Genomic DNA, 24,170 nt, shown 5'->3' on the forward strand with positions numbered 1-24,170 from the left:
TGTGCTGGATTGCAGAAGGCGTACTTGTGACGGGCGGAGAGCAGGAGAGACTTTCTCCCTTGTGTGTGAGCGCAAGGGGATGAAGCAGGTATGTCTGACAGGACCTGGACGTGCCAGCCCAGTGTCAGCGGTGGTGTGCCACCCAGCATAGGAGGGTCTTCAGTGAAGGGGTGAGCCTTACAGGAGGCAATGGTTACTATTCCACAGCAGTTTGGCTCTCCACCCATGATAAGCAGAGCACCAGGTCTGATGACATCAACCCTGAAACAGCCTGCTGGTATCCAGCACTAGTACAGTATTCATGCTCTTAGGTTTTAGCAAGATGTGATTTAGCTGAGATACCAAAGCTGAAATCTAATCTCCAAAGCATTTGAATGGCATTCAGAGCTGGGTGCTGGGTTGCATTCTGAGGCTGGTTCTCCTTCTCTGAGTGAGGAACACGTATTGTGTCAGCCTTCTCACCTGGAGACGGCTACTTACTGAGCAGAACGGGCTTCAGAAGGTTCCAGCTGTGTGAAAAGCTCTGCATGTGCTGCAGGATTTTGATCCAGATGTTTGAATTAAGTTTGTTTCAGTTTTTTGTCTGGAAAAAGATGGAGCCAGCAGCAGCTAATTCCATAGGCAGACAAATAAAAAAACCCATACTCTAGTTTTGCAAAGTGACTCATCCCTTTCGCAAAGCCTAAAATCTGTGAGTGGGATGTGCTACTGGAAATTGGAGTGGTACTTTTATATATCATTATATTTTGATTAGCAACAACTTCCTAAATATTTCTTTTGTTGTGTTTTCTCCCCAGAGCCACTGATCTAACTAATCTAATTGCGTTTTTTCACTGTCCTTGCTGGAGAAGAAATGCAGGTGTTGTCAATGAAAAATCTTTGCATCTTCTCTAGAAATGCACCAAGTGTGTCCGAAAGAAAATGTTTGCTTATGGTCTCCTACATTACTAATAGTATCATGCTTATCTTGCATATTTTTGTTATATTTAAGTACATTATGTGTTCCTGGTAGGACTTCTTATCTTGGCTTTTTTTAAAAAAAACTTCACTAAGAATGATATTTCTTGAGAGATTGATTTAATACATTTCTTCAGTTCAATGCTGTACTAACGAGCTTATAGCTGATCAGATTGCAGCAGTCTCTTCACTATGCTCTACTGGATCTTAGCCCAGTTTTGCTTCCTTCAGTGTATGACAGCAAATGGAATTGACAGTCACTCTACTAGAGGCTTTTTCCCTCTGGTATCAGGATTTTCCTGGAAAAGAATCTTTAATAATATTTCTGATAAATTGAATATCCCTAATTCTGTTCTTTTTTTTTTCAATAGGTGTTAGCATCATGTCGGGCATTTCTTTTAACATCTCGGATTCCCACAAAGGTAAAGCCACTGTGTTTCTATAAATATTCAGCTTTTTAGATACAAATGTAAATTGCTTAAACTAAGTTGCATAAACAGCATATTTTTTTATTTGTGCATCTGTTTAAAAAAATAATAATTGTGGAATGGTATGTTGCATGGTGCTCAGTTACAGTGGTGCTTCTGTTAGTGTCTGTCTTAAATTGATTTCTCAATTTGTATATACTGTTTCAGAGGAATTTTAACTTTTAGAAATGCAGATGGGTGAAGAAGTATGTTGGAAACACCAACATGAAGAACTGTGAGATAAGCCTGATGACCTTTGGGACCGTTTATGTCTAAACAAGCTGATGGCCTTATTCCCTCTAGTGTTCGTAGTGTCATATGTGATTTGGAGATAGAAACTATGTTGAGGTTTATTAAATTTGGCTGTTCTCTGATTATTTCTGTGGTTCATTTTGAAAAGCATCTTGACAACTTGCCTTGCCAATGCTGGTAAATTACTTTTTCTATTCCTGTGACAATTCATCATGATTGTTCTAGCAGAGAAAGATAATTTCCAGACTGATGTGCAAGAACATCTCTTGTCCAGCTTTGTGTGTATGTGTGTGTGTAAGTATGTATATGTCTATGTGTATATGTGCTTTGTAGAAAAAATAGAATCAATAAACAGTACGATTGATACCAGGTTTTCAGTCATGGTCAGCAGTAAATGTGGCCATCCCTTACATATAATTTGAAGATGCTGACTGACAGATAGGATGACTAACTTGAATTTCTGCTGAAATTTATTTTCCTCAATTGGTCACCCTGTCCCTGCAGCAGAGATATCTTTGGTTAGTTGTCTGTTGGCTTTTGGATCACTGCAGTTTGTAGCCTGTTATTTTAAGGCAGGGTTTGGTGACTGGTTGCATGGAAACAGAGCCAGTTGATGAACAGCTCAGACATCAGTGCAATGGCAGTATGATGGACAGGTGGTGATGGTAATCTTGTTAAATAATACCAAAGCCGTTGTAATTCATCAAAAAGTTCTTAAAGGGTAGGGCTCAGTGTACTAAGGAATAGCTGTACTTCTAGTTTAGGGTTGCAGACACTTCTCAAAAAACTCCTTTTATTAAATGGATTTACTTAATTGAAAAACTTGTCTCTGCTTTCATGGAAATCTAGAATATGTATGCTGTACTAACAAAGTTGTTAACTTCAGTGATAACAAATGGAAGAAAGGTGATCAGAATAAATTGCATCTGCTCATGGTTTATGTCAAAATTAAACTTTGTATATCTGAACAATTATTAGTATGTGTGAAAACGCATCTCAAATTTTTTAGCAGGATTAGTGAAACTTACTGAATTTTCTAAAGTCTGTACTATTTTTAAAAGCTGCTCAGAAGCTTTCTGAGCTCAAGAATTTCCATATAACTGGCACACAGTAATTGCTAGTGAGAGAGCTGAGAACATGCAGCAAAGACACTTTAGTCCTGCAGGGTTCTTTCACAAAAATGAGTATGCTGAGAGATGGCCAGTTCTGAGTGACTGTTATTGTTACATCTGATTCCAAGCTTCGCTTTTCCTTGAACAATGCTGTTGAGATATATCGACTAAACAAGGATCAAAGTTAAAAGGAATAAAGGTTGATTAACTATAATATCAACTCACACAATTATCCTTAGAGCAAGGATATTGCAATAGCCACCTCCTAACTTTACACTCAGGTCCAGTCAGTTCATTTCCACTAATCTGGGTGGACTGATAGGAAAGGAAGTGCTGTACTTAAAGCTTACTAATCCTTGCTACAGTCTATATAAAATGTAGTTGCAACATTAGTAAATGTTGGATGTGTCATCAAGCCCACAGATAAGCGTATGAAATATTTGTGGGAGTGTAATTCAGGTTTGCGAACGTATTTCTAGTGCCAGCTTTCATTAAGTTTTGATTGAAAAAATGGGAAAGTGTGAAATTAGCTGTCCTCATAATTGAAGGGTTCCTAAATAAGAGGCACTCATAGCCTTTTAAGAGGATTTTTTAAAAATGTAATTTTAGGTAATAAATGGGATTATGCTTTTTAAAACCTTTTAAAAATTATTTCATAGTTTGAGGTAGATGATGTTTAGAAGTGTTCTGTATTTTTGCTGCAAAGCAAGGACTGTATATCCATGTTTTTAAGTAGAAAACTGAACCAAACATGAACTGTAGGGGTGTCGCCACGTTTCCTGGTATTTGTTCATTCTAGTCAAGAGGATTTTTGGAGATTGAATTCTTGAGTCAGGATCTGTGTAAACTTTCCTCAGGAGCAGAAAGATATTTTTGGCTGTGTGTACATATATATATGTTTGCACATACGCAGTATGTTGGCAAAAGCAGAACCTTCAATCTGGTAGGTAAATAATTTACAAAATGGGATGGATTTCAATCATAGAAACTTTTCCCTAAAATTTTATTATGTTTTGGGTAAACAAATGTTAGCTAGTCTCATATGTTTGTTTAATTTGACTTCACTGGGGAAAAAGAGTCTTTCACTTCTGTACATGTAGTCTGGCTTACTCCAGTAGCCAACAATAAAAGCTGCTATGGAACTTTATTTTATTTTTTCTTTCTGGCTTGAATGAACCGCACGGGACCATGTCCTGTCATCACAAAAGATTGCCAGTCTCAGCTTAGAAATAAGGTGCTGGAGAGGCCTTAAGAAAAGCGAATGTCTTACCCTTGGAAAAATGCAGGAGGTCAGTGTGGGTGTTGAGAAGATGCTTGTGCCGTTTCTGCCTCTCCTGCCTCAGTTCCCTGTGCACACTCACTTTGTAAACAGCTGCCGTGGCACCCCTGAGGTCTGAAACTGTAGGATGCTGCCCCTGCAGCAGAGTAAGTCAAACAAAGCACGTGAAGACTCCTCAGAAACTTCAGGGTAAAATTTGGTCACTAAGCTACGTCTTTGGTGGAAGGTGGACTTTGCACAGAAACGGCTGAGGAGTGCTTATATCTTGTGATGCTGTCAAATCATGAGGGCAACTGAAGGGAAAAGGATTCAGAAAATAGACAACAAAGAACAAATAGACAGTAATAACACCTGCAGTCTCTGCAGCTGTGAGTGGATAATGTGGCTAAGTGCTTTATAAAGGTCTTCTATTTCATTAAACATCCCTAAATTTTAGTGTATTCTAAATAATAACTATTTTAACTGGAATTTTTTAGGCAGCTTCATCCTGCGGTAACACTGTTCGTGACTACTTACAGATTTGCCAGTAAGACGTTGGTGTTTAGAAGCTCTCCCTAGTATCTTTCTGCTTTCTGGAAAACTTTTAGCTGGTTCTTATGGTTGGAAAATGGTATGTTCCCGACTCCTGTGCTGTTGTAGCCCTTGCAGAGCAGGAGTCTTGAGACCTGCATCTGGGTTCTGAGTACCATTCAGGGTTGTCTTTTAAAAAGATTGCCACAAGTACAGAAAGAGAGTAATACAGCCTTTGCCTGTTAGCCTGGGAGCACCCTGGCTGTGAACCCAGGATAAGATAAAGTACAGGAAACTGTGCAATTCCAACAGACTGCTCAGTTACAATGGTTTTAATGATAAATAAAAGGAAATGACCATGCTAATGTCTTGCCCTGTAGTTATGATTCAGTCCAAGAGGTTTGTTACTTTCTGCATACCTCAGCTGTCAAGATGTTTGTCTACGTAGTTGTGAATTCAGATTTTAGCACACTCCCTGTAGCCCTAAGTTTGTCCTTGGAGAAGAGGACTGTCCTGCCTTCTTCTAAGCTTCCATTTGGATTCAGTATGTTCATCCTTCTTCCCTATCCTGACTGTTGTCCAGATAGACCACTCAGGCAAAGCTAATATTTTATTTCCTCTTATACTTTTAGACATGCTAAAGCGATATGGAATATTTATATATCTATATCTGTATTTATCTATGTATGGTACTTTTATTTATACATGTATATATAAAAAATGGTGTGTGCATGTCTCTCCAGCTTCTGTGCAGTAACATATTTCACACCTATGGTCAGTGTAAATAATGAAAGAGTAATATGTGAGGCTGTAAGTATTGTAATTAATGAATATTCAGGCACAAGAGTACACATCAGTAGGGTATTGTATGAATAATGCTTGTTATAATAAAATTTATGACAAAATTTTACTATAAGCCTATGTGCTTATAGCTTACAGTAAAAGGTCCAGTGTGGTATTCCTATAACCTCTAATAACCATTTGAACCTGTAACAAGCAAATGTAAGAGTTCTTTTAGTGTAAAATACAATCAGATAAAATATTAACAAATGCTTAGTGTCAATTACAGAAACTGATGTGAAATAACAGTAGCATCGCTCAAGTTTTTCTTAACCTCTCTGAAAAGTGTGCTTTTTAAAATAAGGTATTTGCACTAATGTGGCATTTTCTTTTTTAACTACAGTTAGAACTAACTTTCAGCTACTTGGAAATCCAAGGAGTAACTTCCAGTAAACCAGGTCAGGTGAGTGTATTCTAGATAAAAGATACTTTTTTATTCATTGCTAAATCTGTTCCAGTCAAGGAGGCAGTGCTATCACATGCAGTTCTCCCCATCCAGTGAGCAAACTGTATATTTGCATTCTTATATTCATGCTGCTTTAAAATCTTAACTATTATTATAAGAATTTAAAGAGTCAATTTTAGGAATGTGTTGTGCAGGTGGGGTGACGATAAGAAATAAGGTTTTTTTCCTAGTTCAATGTGGTACAAATTTTCATTTGTCTCTTAAGTGAATATTTTTCTCAGAGATGACAGAGCAATGGCAGCTACTGCATAATAATCATCACCACGCAAAACTGAGTGGCTTCTGTGGCATATACCTTTATGGTGAAACCAAAAGCTACTGCTTACACTGCAGGCAGAAGCTGGTTTGCTTACAACTATTCTCAGTGCCATTACTGTATACAACACAAAATATATTTGACAGCAAGTTATGTCCCCAAAAAAGTGAATGTCAAAGAGAAGGTGCTGAAAAGAAGAACGCCTTTAATAGGCTTTTCATTCATAAGATGAACGTGTTGACAATATTTGACAGTTCAATTGTATCAAAGTCTTCATGTGTTTCATATGTGTTTGGCTTTTAAAGAGCTTTTTAAAAATAGGAGCGTCTGACACTTTGTTTGAACTCTGAAAAGCTCTCTTTGTGTTTAACATGTCGTCTTTTTAACCTGGCTTTTGAAGCTCTCCTTAAAGGAGAGGAAAAAAAAGGTCCAGATGTTTACTATTTTAATGGGGAGGCATTCAACATATTCTGTGTAAGTTTTTGTGCCTTTATTTATTTAAGATCCTAAAATGCCATGGTAGCTAATGCTAATTATTCCTGGAGGCATAGACAATGACTGTTGTAGCAGGGTTTACAAGGGATTTTCAGCAGCTTCACTTAGCATAACATTTTCCTAAAACATTTTTTAAGGTTTTGCATGCTTACATTTGTTTGTGTTTTAAATGTGTAAGGCTTAGAGCTGAAGGCAGGTTGAATCTCAGATTATTGCTTGTGGGGCAAATGGTATTGTTGCAGTTTTCCTGCAAACAGTGTGTTATATTTGTGATACCTGAAGGACGTAGTGTTGTGCTTGGCATCTCTCAGAAAGCCATGAAGAGCTTTCCACTGTAAGGTAAGTGAATAAATGGACAGAGCAATATAGAGAAGTGGTGTGTTAATATTGGTGACGATGAAAAACAGTATCAACTTGCCCACTCATTCATCTTCAAGGAATTATGTCAACAGGTTCAGAGAGGAGTTGAATCAGTAGGAAAAGGTGTGAAGATTCTTGGTGTGCTTTTGGGCGAGTACAGCCTCTTTGAGGATTATCCAGGTGATGATCCTTGGTGTAGTGGGAACCGAAAGAGACCTTGGAACCAGTTTCAATAAAAAACAATATTTAGCATACTACCCAGTGTCCCCTCTTGTATTGTCTATCTACATTTCTTATATACTCCTAATGTTAACTTCTTACTGTGTATGCACAGTTCCTCATCTAAAAGAGTTTATAACTTGGGCTGTGCTGAATATTCACATTGGAGAAGACAGAAATATTGCTTCCTGTGATGCAGCTGAAAGCAGCAGCAGACCCAATGTGTCAGTCATACAGTAATCTGATTTGATTCTGAACACTCAATATATAACAGAGATGAGTTGCAAAAGGCTTTATTTTTCCCCGTAGCTGAAGCATGTATCCCCCAGACAGCGGGACAGTTATTTTAGCTGAGTTACTGCTTCGTCTGAACCGAGACCATATATTACCATAACATTTTCTTAAACGACATAGATCAAAGCACTAAAGCTTTTCCAGAGGATCACAGCCATTAAAGACTTTTACTTTTTGCTGGAGGAAGCAGGCCCTGCTCGTTCAATAGTTTCCTGTTGGGCTGCACTCGCTTCTCCTGGTGTTCTGGGACGTGTTTCAAGACAGGACAATGCTGTGAAAAGTTCTTCGTTTTCAAAGTGTCAGCTGAGGTCAAGATCCTTTGAAACTTTTATTCCCGTGGGAAGCAGAGCACTGTTAGGAAAAGCAAAGTTGGAGTTGCGGGGTCTTGTACATTCCAGAACAACTTTCAGAGACTTTACCTAGAGCATTGTTGTGGCATATCTTAAAGAATAACAGATTTCTACTGGCATGCGGAGCATTCAGCTGGCATTCAGAATGCTCTCCTTTTTAAATGGACACGAATTATATGATGTCCTCATGTCCTCTTACTTACAGTTGATTATGGAAACTGAGAAATGCAGCCTCTCCATGAAGATGGCTTCTTCAGAGGATGTGAACGAGGTGCTGGCACACATCGGGACCTGCCTCAGGAAGATATTCCCTGGACTCTCCCCAGTGTAAGTGTCTTTTAGGGCACCTCTTGTGGCAATGGATTGTGTGGAAAGGGTGACAAGCCACCACTTTTTTGTCCACTCGTTTCCCCACTCTGACCTCAGAAATGCAATGAGGGTATGAGAAACACCTTGAGGCAAGCACTAAGCTTTTATGCAGGTATGTGACAGAACCAGGAGGCAGAGCAGAGCACAGGTAGGCTATGCATGCTCTGTAGGGTCAAAAGAGCCTTCATTTTGAAGGGCAATGCAGGTATTTTGAATCTTAAGATTTCATTTTACTTTATTGCCTCTCCAACCTCAGGTATGGCTTAGATTCTGGCTTTTTGTTGTAATTTACTCCTTTCCCCATAAACAGCTGTGATATTCAGTAGGGGGTTTTTGTTTTGTTTTGTTTTCCCCAGAAGTAAAATCTGAGTTGGGAGAGGAGGGAAAAGTTCTGTTTACTTTCAGTGTTTGTGAAATGATGCACATAATTGGGAGCCTTGTTCTTCAAAACTGAGCCCTGGGCAGTCTTGTCATATACTTTCCATGGTGTAACTGGCTCCTTGGATCGTACATCTCCTTCTCTAGCTTTTTTGCTTGGCTTCTTTATGCGTTGTTCTTTGTTTTTTTCTTGTAACTGTGCCTCTGAATTTTATCATCTTGCAGGAACAGTCAGTAGTTTTTATTTGTTTTATTTTATTTCTTTTCTCTGTCCCTGCCTCATCTTCATCACTTTCTACCAGATCATGCAGCTCTACTATTACTCTCTTCAGCTCCTGGTTTTCAGCAATATTAGAGAAAATAGACTGTGCAAAAAGTTTTTTTGGGACAAAGTGAGCTTTCATAATAGACATTAGATGTGAACAGTCAGGCTAAATTTACATGTTTTATTTTGGGTGCATGTCTTTATTATTCACCTTTCCTGTAGGTGGAGCAGGAAATCAAGTTCATGAACACTGGCTGGCAGTTTTTTTTTTTACTTCCAGTTTATCTCTGTAGCAGTGTTATTAACTGCTTTAATGGAGATCAAGCTCTCCCTTCAAAAAGCACACATACAAGTGAATATTTGTGAGCAGGTTTGCCATAAAATTTAGCTCAATAATGATGTGAGAAATGTAGGCAAAAAGAGTAGAGTGAAGAGGACTGCAAGGCTGTGCATGTTTGTCTGGGTGTCTGTGAAGGCCTTGAGACCTAAACATGTTTTCTCTGGGCTTTCTTGAGAACATTACTCGAGCATTTGGTGTAGCTGTATGGAGACCTTGGTTCCTGGAAAAGAAATCATTTTTCTTGCTCTCCTCTCAGATGGCATTACTTCCCAAAATGAAGACATGGGAATTATGCAGAGGATGTAAGACTAGAACACGCAAAAAGGGGGAAAGAAGTTTCTCCCATTAATATCTTTTATTATTTCTTTCCCTCTGTTTTATGGAATTCTGCAGTTTATGAAGCCGTCTGTCATTTAGAAAAGCAGATAGTTTAATTTCTTAAAAGGTAGGAAGGGATTGTGGTTTTGTTTAGAGGAGGAAGAAGGCTACTGAATTACAAAGATTGTAGCTGAGTATCTAGAGTGCAGGCTAGAGTTACTCAGCATGTCCTGTGGCTCTTTGCATAAAAGCACTGTATAAACAGCAGTAGTTGTAGAGTAACAAGTAATACTGTGTGCCTCCCCTGTTTTGGCATCCTTGTGTTAGTCAAGTGTCAGAAGTCTCCTTAGCTTGGGTGATCCTGTCATAGAAAAGGGCTCAGTTGCTCCCGTAGTCACAGGCTTAATCATTAGAAAGAAAGAAGAGACAAATAAATGTTACTCCTGCTGGCTGGCCTCATGATGTGTGTGACTTTTAGGCAGAGAAGTGATTTGTATTAAAAAAGCTAATTCTTCCTATACACTTATTTAAAATTGTACTTGAAATAAAGAAGATTTATGAATTTAAAAATGCTTTCAAAGTAATGAATGATTTTCTTCTCCCCAATTTTGTATCTAGGAGGATTCTGAAAAAAGTAACTATGGAGCCTTCAGAAAGACTGGCTAATCTCCAGGCCCTGTGGGACAGTCAGACAGTGGCAGAACTTGGACCTTGTGGTGAGAATGAATTTAAAGGCTCAAACATAAAAAGGCTGGAATTGCAGTGTCAGGAAGTTTAATTCTATTTCTGGCAGAAGCTTGTAAAGGTGTAATTAGTTTTAAGGTGTAATTAGTATGGAGCAGACTTCTGATTGGCAGCTGAAGGCACTATTTTAAGCTTTCTTGCAACCTGCTGGGCAAAGATAGGATAGTCTCAGTTTCTTTCAGCAGCACAATGGACAGCCTTCTGAGAGGAAAAGAGAGTGAGTTTTAAAAGACTGGATCTTTCAGTATAAGTATTAAAGTATGCTTTTAGATGTTTGTTTGTTTGCTTGTTTTACTATTATGTTAAATTGCTCTCTTGGGTTATTTTTAGGAGGCTTTTCGCAGATGTATGCCTGTGTTTGTGATTGGCTTGGGTTTCCCTATAGAGAAGAAGTACAATGGGTAAGTATGTGTCTTGTTCTGGAGCTCTTTTTAGTTAACTGTGCAAATGATGAAAGAGCAAGTAAATCACAGTACTTGGAAAAAAACCCCAATAGTTCTGTAAAGATGTATTTGGTTATATATTTTTAACAGGATGTCGATACGATTTATCTTACACAAGATACCAGAGAGTTGAATTTACAAGACTTCAGTCACCTTGACCACAGGTAAACAATATGCAGTAATCATGCTAATATTTTGCAAAATTTCCTTGTTTCCCCCTCACAATACGGTGCACCTGCCCTTGCTGAAGTGGGATGGTCCTTTAACTGTTACTTGAATGTCTAGACCTCTGAAATGACCGTCTGTAGTGTTTTTAGTTTTCAGCACAAAGCTACTGTTTTTGCACAAAAGCCCCCATGGAGAGCACATTTCACTGAGGAGCCTGAGAAGTTATATTTTGCTATTGGAAGCACTCCAAAAAGTTAGCAGATAGATACTTTTCCTGTGATGGTGGGTATAAGAGCTCAGATTCAGCAGAGAAAACATGCGACTACATCTGGTGGGCAAAGCAAAAAAGGAAATTATGCAGTCTTATGCAGAATGTTTTTCTCATGTTGTACACAGTAAAAGAAATAATTTTTGTCAGCAAGTCAGTAGAAGGTTTAGTTGTTCAACTGAATCCCAGCCAGTAGTTTCTCCACTTACAATAGATGCTATCAAAAAATGTGTACTTCCAGAAAGGAACTAATTGAGGGTAATTTTATTATGAGATGCTGAAACTTAGCTAAGTGTTGTATTTGGTTTGCTGAATTTAGCTGGCTGAGAAAATTGGATTCTAAGAAAGTTGAATCTGAAGATACTTAAGTAGGAGGAAATGGGAGGAAGTCTTGACTAAAACCCATCATTATACAAGGAAAACGACGAATTTAAGAAACTGTAAATAAAATAGAGAAAGCATTTGTTTCTTTGGGAAAGCCCAGTGGAAGAATAAAGAACCTCCAGAGTATGACGTTAAAATATTGTAACAGGAAGGCTGAACCTGGAGGTAGGTAAACAAGAGTGTTTTGCATTCTTTGCAGCTTTAAGCTATCTATCATGTGAACTTGCAACAAACCCCACTCAAATACTTAGCCAGCTTCTGTGATGGGTTTTCACAGTCTGCACTGAATCCCATGGCAAAGTAACTAAGTTGTACGTGTTTTGGCTAATTCAGAAGTAAGTCAAACAAGAATAACTTCTGAAGTAAGGGCTGCAACTAGTGCATGACGGATGTAGCCAAAGACTGTTTGGTTGGTTTAACCTTGCTGAGAGAAGATAAGGAAAGGAATACTATTCAGCACAAGCAAATCTGGGGCAAGAACATAAGAATGCTTTAAACATATTGCAAGGTGGAAGTGCTGAGAAAGACCATGGGCATTATTGAGAAAGTGACTTGCAGATACCCAGCTTCGATAGAAATTACATGTTTGAACAATTTATTGTAGGGGTGAAAAATATTACTTAGTAGGAAAGAGTAGATAGAAGTAGTATTTTAAGTATTTAGAATATCTCAGCTGGTTCAAATGAGTTGGCTTTCAGAAAACAGAATAATGGGTTTCTTGCTTCACAGAGCTTTTCATTGAAGTATTCCTTACAAAATTGACATTACTGAGGAAATATATTTGTGTTGTTAATAAAAGTCTTTTATTAAAAGTCCCATGATTGTATAAGTCCAAAGATTCAAAACAATTTTGGAGCCGTTTACATGCCATGGAATTGATCTTGTGATGAGAGTTTCTACATGTTGAGGACTGAACTAAGAAAAAGGTTTTGGATTGAAATTTCACAAAAACTAAATTTTTTAGGAAGCTAAAACCTTATGATATTCATTAAAAATACGAATTAAGATCCGAGATGCCAGTCAATTCAAGAATGTATGTGAGTGTTTTGTCATATATTTAGCACAGTGAGAGTACTATAAATTAACAATATGGCATCATGCTTTGGATTTTGACAGACTGTTGTATGTCTTGTCCACCTACTTTTTGGCATTGCTAAAGCTATACACTTCATGCTGTGGAGTAGCTCTGAAGCGAGGTAGGGTGGGTACACAGGTTCTCTAGATACAGGGGCTATGCTTTGCAAAAATAAACTATTTGTGTTTTTCCTTGTAAAGCATTTCTGTTAGAGGTCAACATAAGTTGGCATGAATTATAGATGAATTTAAGTTCCCAGAGTGTCTGACACTTAGAGTGCATAGCATGGCTTGCCACACGGGAACATGACTTCTGAGGTTTTATCTGAACTTATGTTGTGCTGGGAACCATATAATTGTTAAACAACAAAAAAAAAAAGACTCTAAGTGAACAGGGCTTATTTAACTCAGTAGCATAATTTTCATCTGTGTAGCATATGTTTTAGCATATTTGGACATTCAAAAAATGGTCAGAAAAGCATGATTGGTTAGATATTTTTTTCCTTTGCCCTGGTTAGATTTCTTGGCATCTTAATACACTGGGGGACAGAGATGTTGAAAAAACGTGAAGGCATTAATGAAGTTTGAATGTTGCTGAAGCTTGGAGAGATTTTCTGCGTTCCAGAAGAACAGAATCTGTTTCCACTTTAAGATGGCACAGATTTACATTTTGGAAATCTTAATTTATTCTGGATGGTAGTTTAGTAAACAAACTAATAAATATAAGCAACTCAATATAACTCAATGAGGGAAAGTTATGAGAAGGCCCTGCTTTTGGAAATGGTTGTTAGTGTTCTTTCATAGTATATTGCAAAAGAATTCAGATCATTGTTAGTACCACATCTAGAATTTAATGGAATAAAGTGAATAAAGCAGTATACAATTTTGAAAAGGAAAACTCAGTAACGAGTGCAATGAGGTTAGGCAAGCTCAAAGCAAGAGAAGGAATGGGGTAAATTCCTAAAGGACCCTCTGGTCAGAAGCACCTTCAAAAATTTGAACTAAACAGTAAATAAAGGCTAAACTATATAATTTCTCCTTAAAATCGGGTGGTGGAATCTGACAAAGTGAAATCTCTAGGGAATAAGGCTACTGCAGAATGGGCATAGGTTCCACTGTCTTCAGGCACATGGAGAAGGAGGGGGGAATAGGGGGGTTAGCAGTTGGTGTTACTGAAACGTGCCAGTATCTGTGCAGCTTTTCTAGGGTTTGAACAAACAGGCCTTGAACACTGCAGAAGACTAAACTATTTAAAGATGAGAATTTGCAAATCAGCTGGGTTGATTTGTTTTAAAATATTCCTGTCCTGCTGCAGCAATGTTTCTTTAACTTCTTGAAAGTCTTCCCGCTAACTTTTAGCATCCCCTGTCCTTCAGCCATTTCCCTCAGGGGCCTGGGGAGGAGAGGGGAGAAGGGGATGGCCTCTGGCAAGCTCTGTCTGCAGCCACTCTCCTGCCCAGAAGGTACTGAGTTCTTGCCAGCCCTCCAGGCTGGCTTACCAGCTCCCTGGTGGTGTAAATGCTTGCAGCCAGTGACCCCCAATCATTGTCTCTCTCTCTTCCTTTGGAGGAACTGGTGCCGCTGCTGAAATACATCTGCTGGTGGTGTCTTCTGCCTCTTTTCGGGAGTGGTGGTCCATAGCGTGAACCGCTGTGCTCCACCAGTGTGACAGTGGTACCGTCAGCCTGTCCAATGTCTGCAGCCTGCAGCATTCACCACCAGCTGTTAGCTGGATGGTTATCATTGGGTGGATAAACCAAAATTAGACCTGAAAAAAACCAACTTTTACGTTCATTTCACTTCCATGACAAAGGCACTGACAAGAGGGCCATCAAAGCTGCTAATTCATTACCTTCTTACTGATCGCTCCAGGGGAAACCAAAGGAGGAACAAACCTCTATGTGGACATTCCTTACTCCCTAGCAAGGTTCTTGTTTGCCCAGCCTGAGAGGAAAATACCTCTGGGTTGTTTTTTTCCTGCCCTAACATTTCACTAGTCAATTTCTGCTTTACATGGAGATAAAGTATGTGTGTAGGAGGAAAACAATGTGGTGGATGGAAATAAATCTGTACACTTCATGAAGCTGATAAGACTCTACTGTGCCAGTGGAAATGAATTCACCATGAGACTTGATGTGTGCTGTGAACAAGATGGAAAACAGGCTTAGTCCTTGAAGGGCACTGCACGCTAGTTCCTCTGCAGAAGTGTGAAAACGGTCTATTTGCATGAGCTTCACAGTTGGTGGGCTACACTCTTTTGCTGCAAAATGCTGCACCTTCTTACTGTTACCTTAGTGATGGGCTTGTACTTCCAAATCTAGCAACTGCAGTTCCCAATATAGCCTGCTGAAGGCTTGTCCATATGATGTTGCCTTGTGTCCTGGCTTTCCTACATGTTTAACAACCTCCCTGAACTGTCTGAATGTTCGTGGAGGAAAAGCGAAGGAGAGGAAGGACGAGAAGAAGATGTGAGAAGGGTGCTGCTTGTTTAGTGCAGAGCCGTGCCTACCTGCATATGTCCTGAATGAAAAGCTGGGAGGGGTGGGACTAGCTTGTAAAAACCAATACTTTTAAATTTCTCCCTGCAAAAACGGAGGCTGAGATGGCACTATATTGCTGGTTGGATAACTTCATGTATGTTACAGCTCTTTAATAAAAACAAGGGGTTTCTAAGTAAAGTCCAAGTGTAGATGTATATATGTATTTAACATGTTGTGTTAAAGCGATCCAAGTGCTGTGCTGCTAAATCATATGCTAGTGCTTGATGGATGATTCTGCTGGGGGGTAGTGTACAGACATGACATTTATCAACGTCTGTTATTGGAGAAATTCAACAGAGGGAGAGCAGATCACATTAAGAGGCTTGGAATGAAGAAAATGGGAATAATTTAGAATTTCATTTGTGAAATCCTCTTTACAATTAAGGAGGGTTTGTGCTGCAAGTCGCATTATTCTTTTGCAGGTCTCCTGCTTCCTGGGGGAATTTAACTATAGCGATGAGACAAGGAGGTGTTCTCTGGAAGCATTCAGTCATGGATTTATATTAAATCATCAGACTGCCAAAAAGCTTTTTAGTGTCATGCTCAATTATAATTAGAGGTGATTAGGAAGCCTAAATATGTCACAGGCTGAAGAAAAAGTGATGCTAAAAGTAAGAATGGCAGTCCAGACAAATTCCGGGTTTAAAAATTAATGCTAGAATGGATGTCAGTTGGCCAGTCAAAAATTTGTATTAAAATACGAGAAAGAGACACAGCTACTGGTGATGCTTGTTTTTTTAGAATGCAGAACTTTCTGTAATGGGGATGGTAGGCAATTAGCATTGCAAAAGCATGGGGAATTAGATATGGAAGAACACTTAAGAGATTGCTTCAAATGACCAAAGCCGACAGTTATATGAAATGTGTGTAAAAGTGTTTTTCTTTTTCTAGAGACTTAATACCTATAGTTGCTGCTCTGGAGTATAATCAGTGGTTTACAAAGCTGTCCTCCAAGGATCTGAAATTAGTAAGTAATAAATTGAAATGGTATACCTGCTCCTACCAGGCTGTACTGTGTTTTAGAGAATGCTATTACGTTTTTCAAGATGAACTTTTTTAGGCAAATACAACTGGGCAGTCTACTGAAGTTCCCCCCCCGCCCCCTTAATCATATCAGGAAAATATAAACTGTTGGATAGTTAATTCGTGCCATAGAAACACTGCTGAGAGTCAGGTCTTGTCAAAATGTCAAGTGAATAAATTTTGAAAACTTTGTTGAGCAATAGCAGTAGCCCATAAAACTACTTCGTGAGGTGTTGCTAGCTCCCTCAAACCATATTGGATGACTAAATAGAAAACTAACTCTAAAGCAGCCAGAAATCTCAGTTGCTTTCTGGAGCTGGAAAGAAGTATCAGGATTCTGTTTTTTTTTTCTCACATATAAAGCAGGTTTTTCCTCTTAATTTTCATTGCAAGTTGATGTATTTTTCTCCCAGTTGTCTGAAGTAGTGTGTAGTAACCCTGTGTGGTAATAAGTATGTAGTGATGTGTGACACTGATACTTCTCTACATCAGTTTTTCTTTCTGAAAAGCAAAAAGGGGGCAAATCTAAACAAGTTGGGCTACTGAAGAAAGGACCAAGAAAATCAGTAATTAGTTGACTTTTTTTAAAGATATCAGAATATACTGTTTCTTCTAAACTTGAAAGTTTATAGTCACAGGTGGAGTTAGTGGTTTGAGAAATTGCTTCCATACTTATATCCAGAAACTTCTGTCTTAAAAATGAAGGTTGAGTCTCATCTTTTTTAAATTGATGCAGTTTTATTGATCTGAAAATGTGCTTATTGCATTCCTAAGCTATCATTTTCCATGAAAATTCAGAAGAAACTACCTTATGTGATTCTTGGCAGACGAGTAGGCAAAAAACTTTTCTTTCATGCTGGGACATCTTACTCAGAATTATGCATAGAATGAAACTGGGAATATGTTTAATCCTGTTGTAGTTCGCTGTTAAAATCGCCATTGTTAAAAAGTAGAATGCAATTAATCAGTTTCTGCCTCAATGAAATGAGATAGTTTGCTTAGCTGGGAGATGGGCTGGTGTTATTTGCTTAGAACAAGAACTGGCCGTATTATCTGTCTGAGATATATTTTCATGGAAGTTTTTTGAAATTCTTAGCAACTTTTCTGTGGAAAGCAAACTTTGTCAACCTTCAAAATGCACCAATTCCTTAAAAAAAACCAGCCAAACACACAAACAAGATTTTAAAAAATTATCTTACATTCCATTTTCAGTCAAAAACACCAGGAAAACATAATTTGTTGGACAATAAATCAGTGCCATAGGAACACTGCTGAGGGTCAGTATGAGGTCAGACATATCTGGAGGCCATTGAATGCTTTGTGCTTCATGAGTCCCTGACATTGTGTTTGATAGATGGTATCCATAGTGTTTTTATAGTATATGCAGGAAATTTTCCACTTGCAATCACACTGCTGTAGAGGCTTTGTGGTAATATTCTGAATTATTGAAATATGGAAAGCAAAAACAGAATTGGGAAGATGGCTGAGTTGATAGTCTTTAGAAAAAATTGTCACCTTTACTGTGTAAAGAATTAATAAGATTTTATGCGTGTGGTAGATCAGGTGGTTTTTTGTTTTTTTTTTTCCTTAGGAGTTTCAATTAGTTTAAAGTGTAAAAAATCCTAGAAAATGTCAGACTGTCATTAGAGACACAAATATTCCAGGTACAAATGTTGCATTGTTTTTAAAGGCAGATAACAATAGTTTCAGCACTTTGTGATTGTGATGGAAATTCAGCTTTGGATTTCACATGAATGTTGGTCAGTGCATGCTGTGACAAAAAAAAAAAAAGCAAATCCAGAAGCAAAATAAAAGATTATAATAAAAGGTGATGACATACGGAGTTCACTGTATGGCTTTTGAATCATTAAGGTTTTATCTCTCTATTTGAATGAGCAAAGCAAACAAACTCTTTTGTTATCATGTTTTGTTCATGGTACTTGCAAATGTCCATGCAAATTCTAGAATCCAACAACAGTTAAATCATGAGATGGGATTTACTTCTATGTAGGCTGGGAGAATTCATACTGAAATATACTGACCCTTAAGCCATAGTCCTTAGGAGTCTTTGGAGGACCTGTAGCTAGAGTGCTTTTGCTCTGAAGGTTTTCTTGGTTTTCTTTGTCTTCCTTATAACATCTTCCTGGTCAGGCTTTATTCTCCTTTGCACTAGTTGCCACATTCTTCTGAAGGATTAGCATGCATATGAACAAGATTTATTTAAAAATTAAGCGAGCATTTTTTCTGAATCACAGGGGTTTTTATTATCACTATAAAAATTCTGCCCCATATGATTGAGTGGCCAGGTTCATAAATGATTTGCTTTTAGTCTGCCTCTCACTTCCCTAAGTCTTTTCCAGAAGTTCTCTGTTGCCATCTGACTCTATCTCTGGGATGTTCCTGCTATTCTTACTTACTGCTTATGTATGACAAAAAGCTCATCATGGCCTGGATCCCATTATGATGTACAGCTTATAACTCGATAACCGTCTGCTCCATGTTTGTGTTCTTTAACACTGTTCTGTCTTTTCTGTGGCAGTCCACTGATGTCTGTGAGCAGATACTGCGTGTGGTGAGTAGGTCCAATCGATTGGAAGAGCTGGTATTAGAGAATGCCGGGCTTAGAACGTAAGTAATTCCTTTGAAATGTTGCATTAGTTGCTGCTTTCTCCCAGCAAAAAGGGTGTGTGATGTGTGTTAACCAGAATAAGCGTTACAAAAACTTATGCTCAATGTCTGCCTTGTCTGAGGAGCCTGTAGTCACAAGCTTTTTATCAGGTTTTCCAGAGGTTCCTCTTGTCCAAGAAATCCCCTTAAACTGATTTTTTTTTTTTTTTTAAGAATCTGCCTGGAGAGTTGGGTTAAGTGGAGCAAAATGGATTGGATAAGAGCATAAAACCTAAATCAACTTACACTGTTCCTCTCCAAATAGAGTTGCCAATAGAAGTATGAACACCTTTTTATCATTTAAAAAACAGTCAGGTTTTGTTAAAAAAGCGTACTATTCCATCTTGCACAACAGATTATTGTTTCATTCCCAAGAGAGCTGTCTGTATCTTACTGTGGATTGCAGTCTGCTCAAATATAACAGGACTTCCACATTAACAACTTCTTTAAAGAAGCAAAAAAGTAGATAATTAAGCTTAATGCCTTGCCACAGCCTTAAAAGAAAGGTACATAGAGATAAGCCATATAATTTAATCCTTTCATATGTTTTAAATACAGTAAGTTGTAGTTACTAGGTATTTGGTTTTTTTCCCCATCACAGGAAATAGAAGCAAAGTTCAAGTTACAAACTAGCCCAGTTGGAAGTATTTGTAGCTTGTTTTAGTGTTAGTGTCCAAGACCATGTAGACAAGGTAAACTCTAGTGCTGATGAATTTTTATGTTAAAAGCAGTGGAAAGGTAGGAGAAGCAGAACACTATACTGAGTTACAAATAAAGAAGGGAAACAAGTACAGGGCAAATTTTTGGTGTGCTTTACATTGTCTCCTCTTTCATTTTTTGGTTCATTTTCCCCTTATTTTAAAAAGGGTTTTGCATCAAAATACCTTTAGAAGAAAGTTGCCTATATGACACAGTAAACTTGGGGTGGCGTTTGGAATTACACCCAAGCTTTATGATCACTAGCGTACTGCCTTTAATAGCTGTCATTCAGACATAAGCAACTGATTTTAATCCTGTTTTTCTTGCATTATGTGCCATGAAATCCAGTGGTAATTAATAATACTAAAAGATACATTGACTACCTTTGCACGTTGCCTACCTTAACTTGTCACAGTTGGATTAACTGGTCTCAGTTTTAACAGGACGTGACAGATAATCAGCCTGTGACTTTGGTTTTCATGTCTCCGTCTACATGCACAGTGTTTGGCATTTTGCCTTGGTGTGTATCTGCTCTGATCAGCATTGTCTGTCTGGTTTTGTCAAGGACATATTTGTCAGCTTGGCCATTTATCATATCTACTTCCTAGGAGGAAATCCTGTTGTTACTGGGTATCTTCTTTGACATAGCTTACAGACCAGTCATTTTTAATGAGCTGTGACAGACTGCTGGACCAGGGTTAAGAAAGCGCTACCAAGAGCCGTGCTTTCAGAAATACCTTAGCAGCTGCAAGAGCATATTTCTTCCTGCAGCAGACTCAGTTTAAGATGATTTCATTCTTTTCTACCTCCAGCTACTCATTTCTGTGATTTGGTTTGGGCCATGGCCCCATAAACACTTGTCATCCTCCCAGCTGATGAGACAGCAAACTATTGTGAAGTATTAGTCGTAAGGACCCAGAACTAGGGAATTGTGGACTTGCTATTGGCGAAAACAGGTTGTCAAGTGAAACTCCCTGTCTGATAAGATCTGTGCCAGTTTACGTGCTCATGAAAATTGTATTCCCATTGCTATTTCTTTAAGAGACCTAAAGGGTGCAGCCTAGATTATGTTGGATGGCTTTAATACATATAGCAAACCCTAATGTTTTGGCAAGTGTGTTAACTGAGGTAGGTGATACCCAGATTTCAAGGAAAGGAGAAGAGTTCAGGATCACCCGAATAAAGGAGCTTGAAAAGAGAGTTACATCCCTGAGGTGTTTTAGAGGAATGGGGGAATGTGTCATAACCAGAATATTAATTTCCATGAACATGCAAGAAGGGTTCTTCAGTCTATAAAAGCCTGTTTGCAGAAGCTGGTGAAAATGAAAGGTGGTGCACAGAATGTCCCTACTGTCTTCTGCACAGGCCTCCATAGCCCTGTCCCAAAGGGAACAGCTGGCCGTGACAGAGGGAGAGCAACAGAGGTATCTGCTGCTGGTACCCGGAGGGCCTTTGATGTTGCATCTCATCTGCCCGTGCTGAGTGGGCTCTGAATATTCTTAGACCTAACTGTGTTAGTTCCTCCCAGACACGTCCTCTCTGTGTTACAGGGATGTTGTCTTAACGGATCTTGAGGAGTTGTTTTGTTTGTCAGAGATTTTCAGATCTGTGCTATCCTTACCCTTGGTGAAATAATCCTTACTCTGCCATATAAGTAGTTACAGTGGGCCTTTTTTGGGCTTTACCTCCAAGCTGGAATGTCCCCAGTTCAGGCAAGTGTGGCTGTGCAATGCATGCAGAGCGAGTTCGGTGCTTTATAGAAAGTGTCAAGCTTATGTTGTGTGCTCTGTGGTTGAAGTGTGAAGCCAAAAAAAGGAATAAATTTTAGGACTTGGAACAAAGAGCAGACGAAGGAGGGGAAGGGATGTCACCCAGATGCCTCTGTTTATGGTAGAGGCTGCACAGGGAGCGGAGAAGTTGTGTTAGGTTTTTTATCAAAATGAGCCTTGGAGCACTATGTGCCCTACATAGGTAATCCAGTGATTTCTGGTGGTAGTGCCTTTGCTAAATAGTTCACACACCCCCCAGTTGTCCAAGAAGTTCTAGTTTTTAGTTATCCTGTCTATGTTGGTGGTAAAAGCTGGAGCAGAGTTTGTAAACAAGCCTGGAGGTGGAGGCAGAACACTGTAATGACAGGAATCCTTTAGGGATAAAGGAAGAGGAGGAAACTCCCCATGAAGAAAGGTTTTTTGTTTGTTTTTGAACTCAAAACCTCATTCTTCTTGGCTGCACATAAGGAGCTTGATTTAGTTGCCTAAGCACAGGCATCTAGTGCCATTTGAAATGCTGGAGGGTATCCACAGAGTGTTGGCAAATGTAACCGAGGACCTACAGGAGATATGTAGTCTTCTGCTGCAGCAGCTGGTAGCAAAGCAGGATACCCTGAGGCCTGTCAGGTGGCACAGATTCAAGCCCAAAATTTCTTTTTGTTCAGCGTTTGTATTCACATGCTGCTTGTATCTTAGGAAGAGGATATGCATTTCCTAAAGGCAGCCCATCATCATGCATTTGCAGCACTGCAACCTCTTCTACCCCCAGGGATCCATCTAAGGAAATGAAGTTTCAAAGGGAAACTAAACTTCCCTGGAACATGTTTGTACTCCAGTACACCGTGAAACAACAGATAACGAAAAGCTATTGAGACTATTGCTGTCCAGTCTCCACTCTTTTCCAGAGACTGGAAGAGAATGCTACCTCCTCTGCTATTCTCACCACTTCTATGGTAGGTGGGATCTGTCCCGAGGAAAACGGACAGTGTTAATTAGCAGTCTTCTAGCAAGATAGCTGGTAGTTCTGCACCACTGGCCTACAGGAGGTAAGACACTGTACTTCAAGGGAAAGAGAGAAAGAAGCTTTGTGAAGGAAGATCAAGGGATGTTTTTGATTTCTGTCTCAGGATCTCACTTAGGTGAATAAGAACACTGAAATTATAGCCTTACTTTAACAAAAGCACACAGTAGGGCTGGTCCCTTAATACATGAAAACTTCCCAGTAGGTACAAGGACAGAGGATTTGTCTTAGAGCTAGTACTGGCCACCAACCTTGTGACTTAATTCAAGGAACATGTCTCCACCTGAGTCGACTGTGTAGTCATGTAGGAAAACCCAATCTGGCTTTGAACTTAGGGCTGTGGGTGATGGTAGGGGGTGACAGTCCAGCTGCAGCAAAAGGTTCTGAGATGAGGCAGCGTCCCCTTGCCTCTCAACGTGGATTTGAACAGAGGTAGGTCATTATACTACAGTTACCTGCCATAGTTCGTTAAAGTGAGGTCAAAGCTATCTGTGCTATCTGGTCTGGCTGTTGTGAGCATTTTAGAACGGATATACTACCTCTTGGGACATGTTGCTAGAACTGTAGTCAGCCAGTTATGTTCTTTGATGCTTCTCACTGTAAAAAGAAGCAAGCAAAGACCAGTTCATTAGTGTGCTGCTCTTCTTTGAGAGCATTATTCCTGCTGTTTTGCAAGGTCAGACATACTCCTGCTTTGTTGACCTTCTGGGTATGCTGCAAAGCCCATCTGTTTGAGTGACTGTTGGTAGAGAGTTGCTGCAGGTGAGGGGTTTGGCTTGCGATTGAAGGAGGTAGTGTTACACACGTTGATGTTTATATCCCACCCATGCATGGCATGGAGAAGATGGAAAATGTGCTTGAGTTTTAAGTTACTCTGTGTAAATCCCATTTTATATCCAGTTCTTTATCAAAAACAGTTTGAGCTTTGATTGATTTCCCTTCAGCCTCTTAGGCCACAGGATGAATAAATTATAAAATACCTTGCTTTGAAAGATAGCAAATTAGCCAGATAAGCATTGTTTAAAACTGTGAAGAATCAGTTACTGCTCTGTGGTATGATAGGCCACTTCTATCTAGTAATCCCTTGACATTTTTAAGGCTCTGAATGTGCTGTTGATACAAGAGATAACAGGAGTCTTTCTTCCTTCTTTTTTTCCTGCAGAGATTTTGCACAGAAACTAGCCAGTGCCCTAGCCCATAATCCCAACTCAGGACTCCATACGATCAACCTTGCTAGCAATCCACTTGAAGACAGAGGTACTGTAACATTGATATTCTTCTCTTTCTACAAATGTAATAGGAGGATTTACTGCTGCTCCGTTCAGCTTTGCCTGAATAATAGGTTATTGTTCTGTGTATAAAGCTATTGTAAATATCTGCTGTTTACAAATGACTGAGAATCACTATTCTTTTTGATTTATATGTATCCATTAGCTTACTGAGAAATATTTAAATGTCTTAAACCAACCATGGATTTCATTAGATTTCATTACATTTTCATAGGGGTTTCTTTTAAAGGAAGATAGAACACAGTGACTGTTCAGGACTAGAGAGCAAATAAAGTGGTGTGCATTTTTAAAGGCAATGTAATGAGTTGAAAGATGAAGTATGAGGCAACCTTGTTGCTTGGATTGTATTTTCCTGACGGTTTTGTGTTTTTCATTTCAGCCATAATTCCATACTTATTTCTAGTGTTGAAGCGATTCCCTTTTTCAGCTTTGTGCTAGGCCGTAGTGTTGCCAGTACTTGGCAATGTTCAGTAATGCTGGCATAGCTGGCATCCTTATGGAGCAAAGCGCTATTGACTCCACAAGATGGAAAATCAAGCTGAACAGCTCAGCGT

General features: G+C 39.0%; 1 protein-coding gene across 1 annotated transcript in view; it reads left to right on the forward strand.

Moving 5' to 3' along the window:
• CARMIL1 (capping protein regulator and myosin 1 linker 1) overlaps positions 1–24,170 on the forward strand; it is a 194,891-nt gene that overhangs the window by 76,343 nt on the left and 94,378 nt on the right. Inside the window, 9 exon segments of the mRNA XM_074146280.1 lie at positions 1,329–1,379; positions 5,761–5,820; positions 8,063–8,184; positions 10,146–10,243; positions 10,602–10,672; positions 10,805–10,878; positions 16,040–16,115; positions 18,711–18,799; positions 23,490–23,584. Of these exon segments, the coding sequence (XP_074002381.1) occupies positions 1,329–1,379; positions 5,761–5,820; positions 8,063–8,184; positions 10,146–10,243; positions 10,602–10,672; positions 10,805–10,878; positions 16,040–16,115; positions 18,711–18,799; positions 23,490–23,584 (736 nt within the window).

This window comes from Numenius arquata, chromosome 4 (assembly GCF_964106895.1).
Source record: "Numenius arquata chromosome 4, bNumArq3.hap1.1, whole genome shotgun sequence".
In the NCBI taxonomy this organism is placed as follows: Eukaryota; Metazoa; Chordata; class Aves; order Charadriiformes; family Scolopacidae; genus Numenius; species Numenius arquata.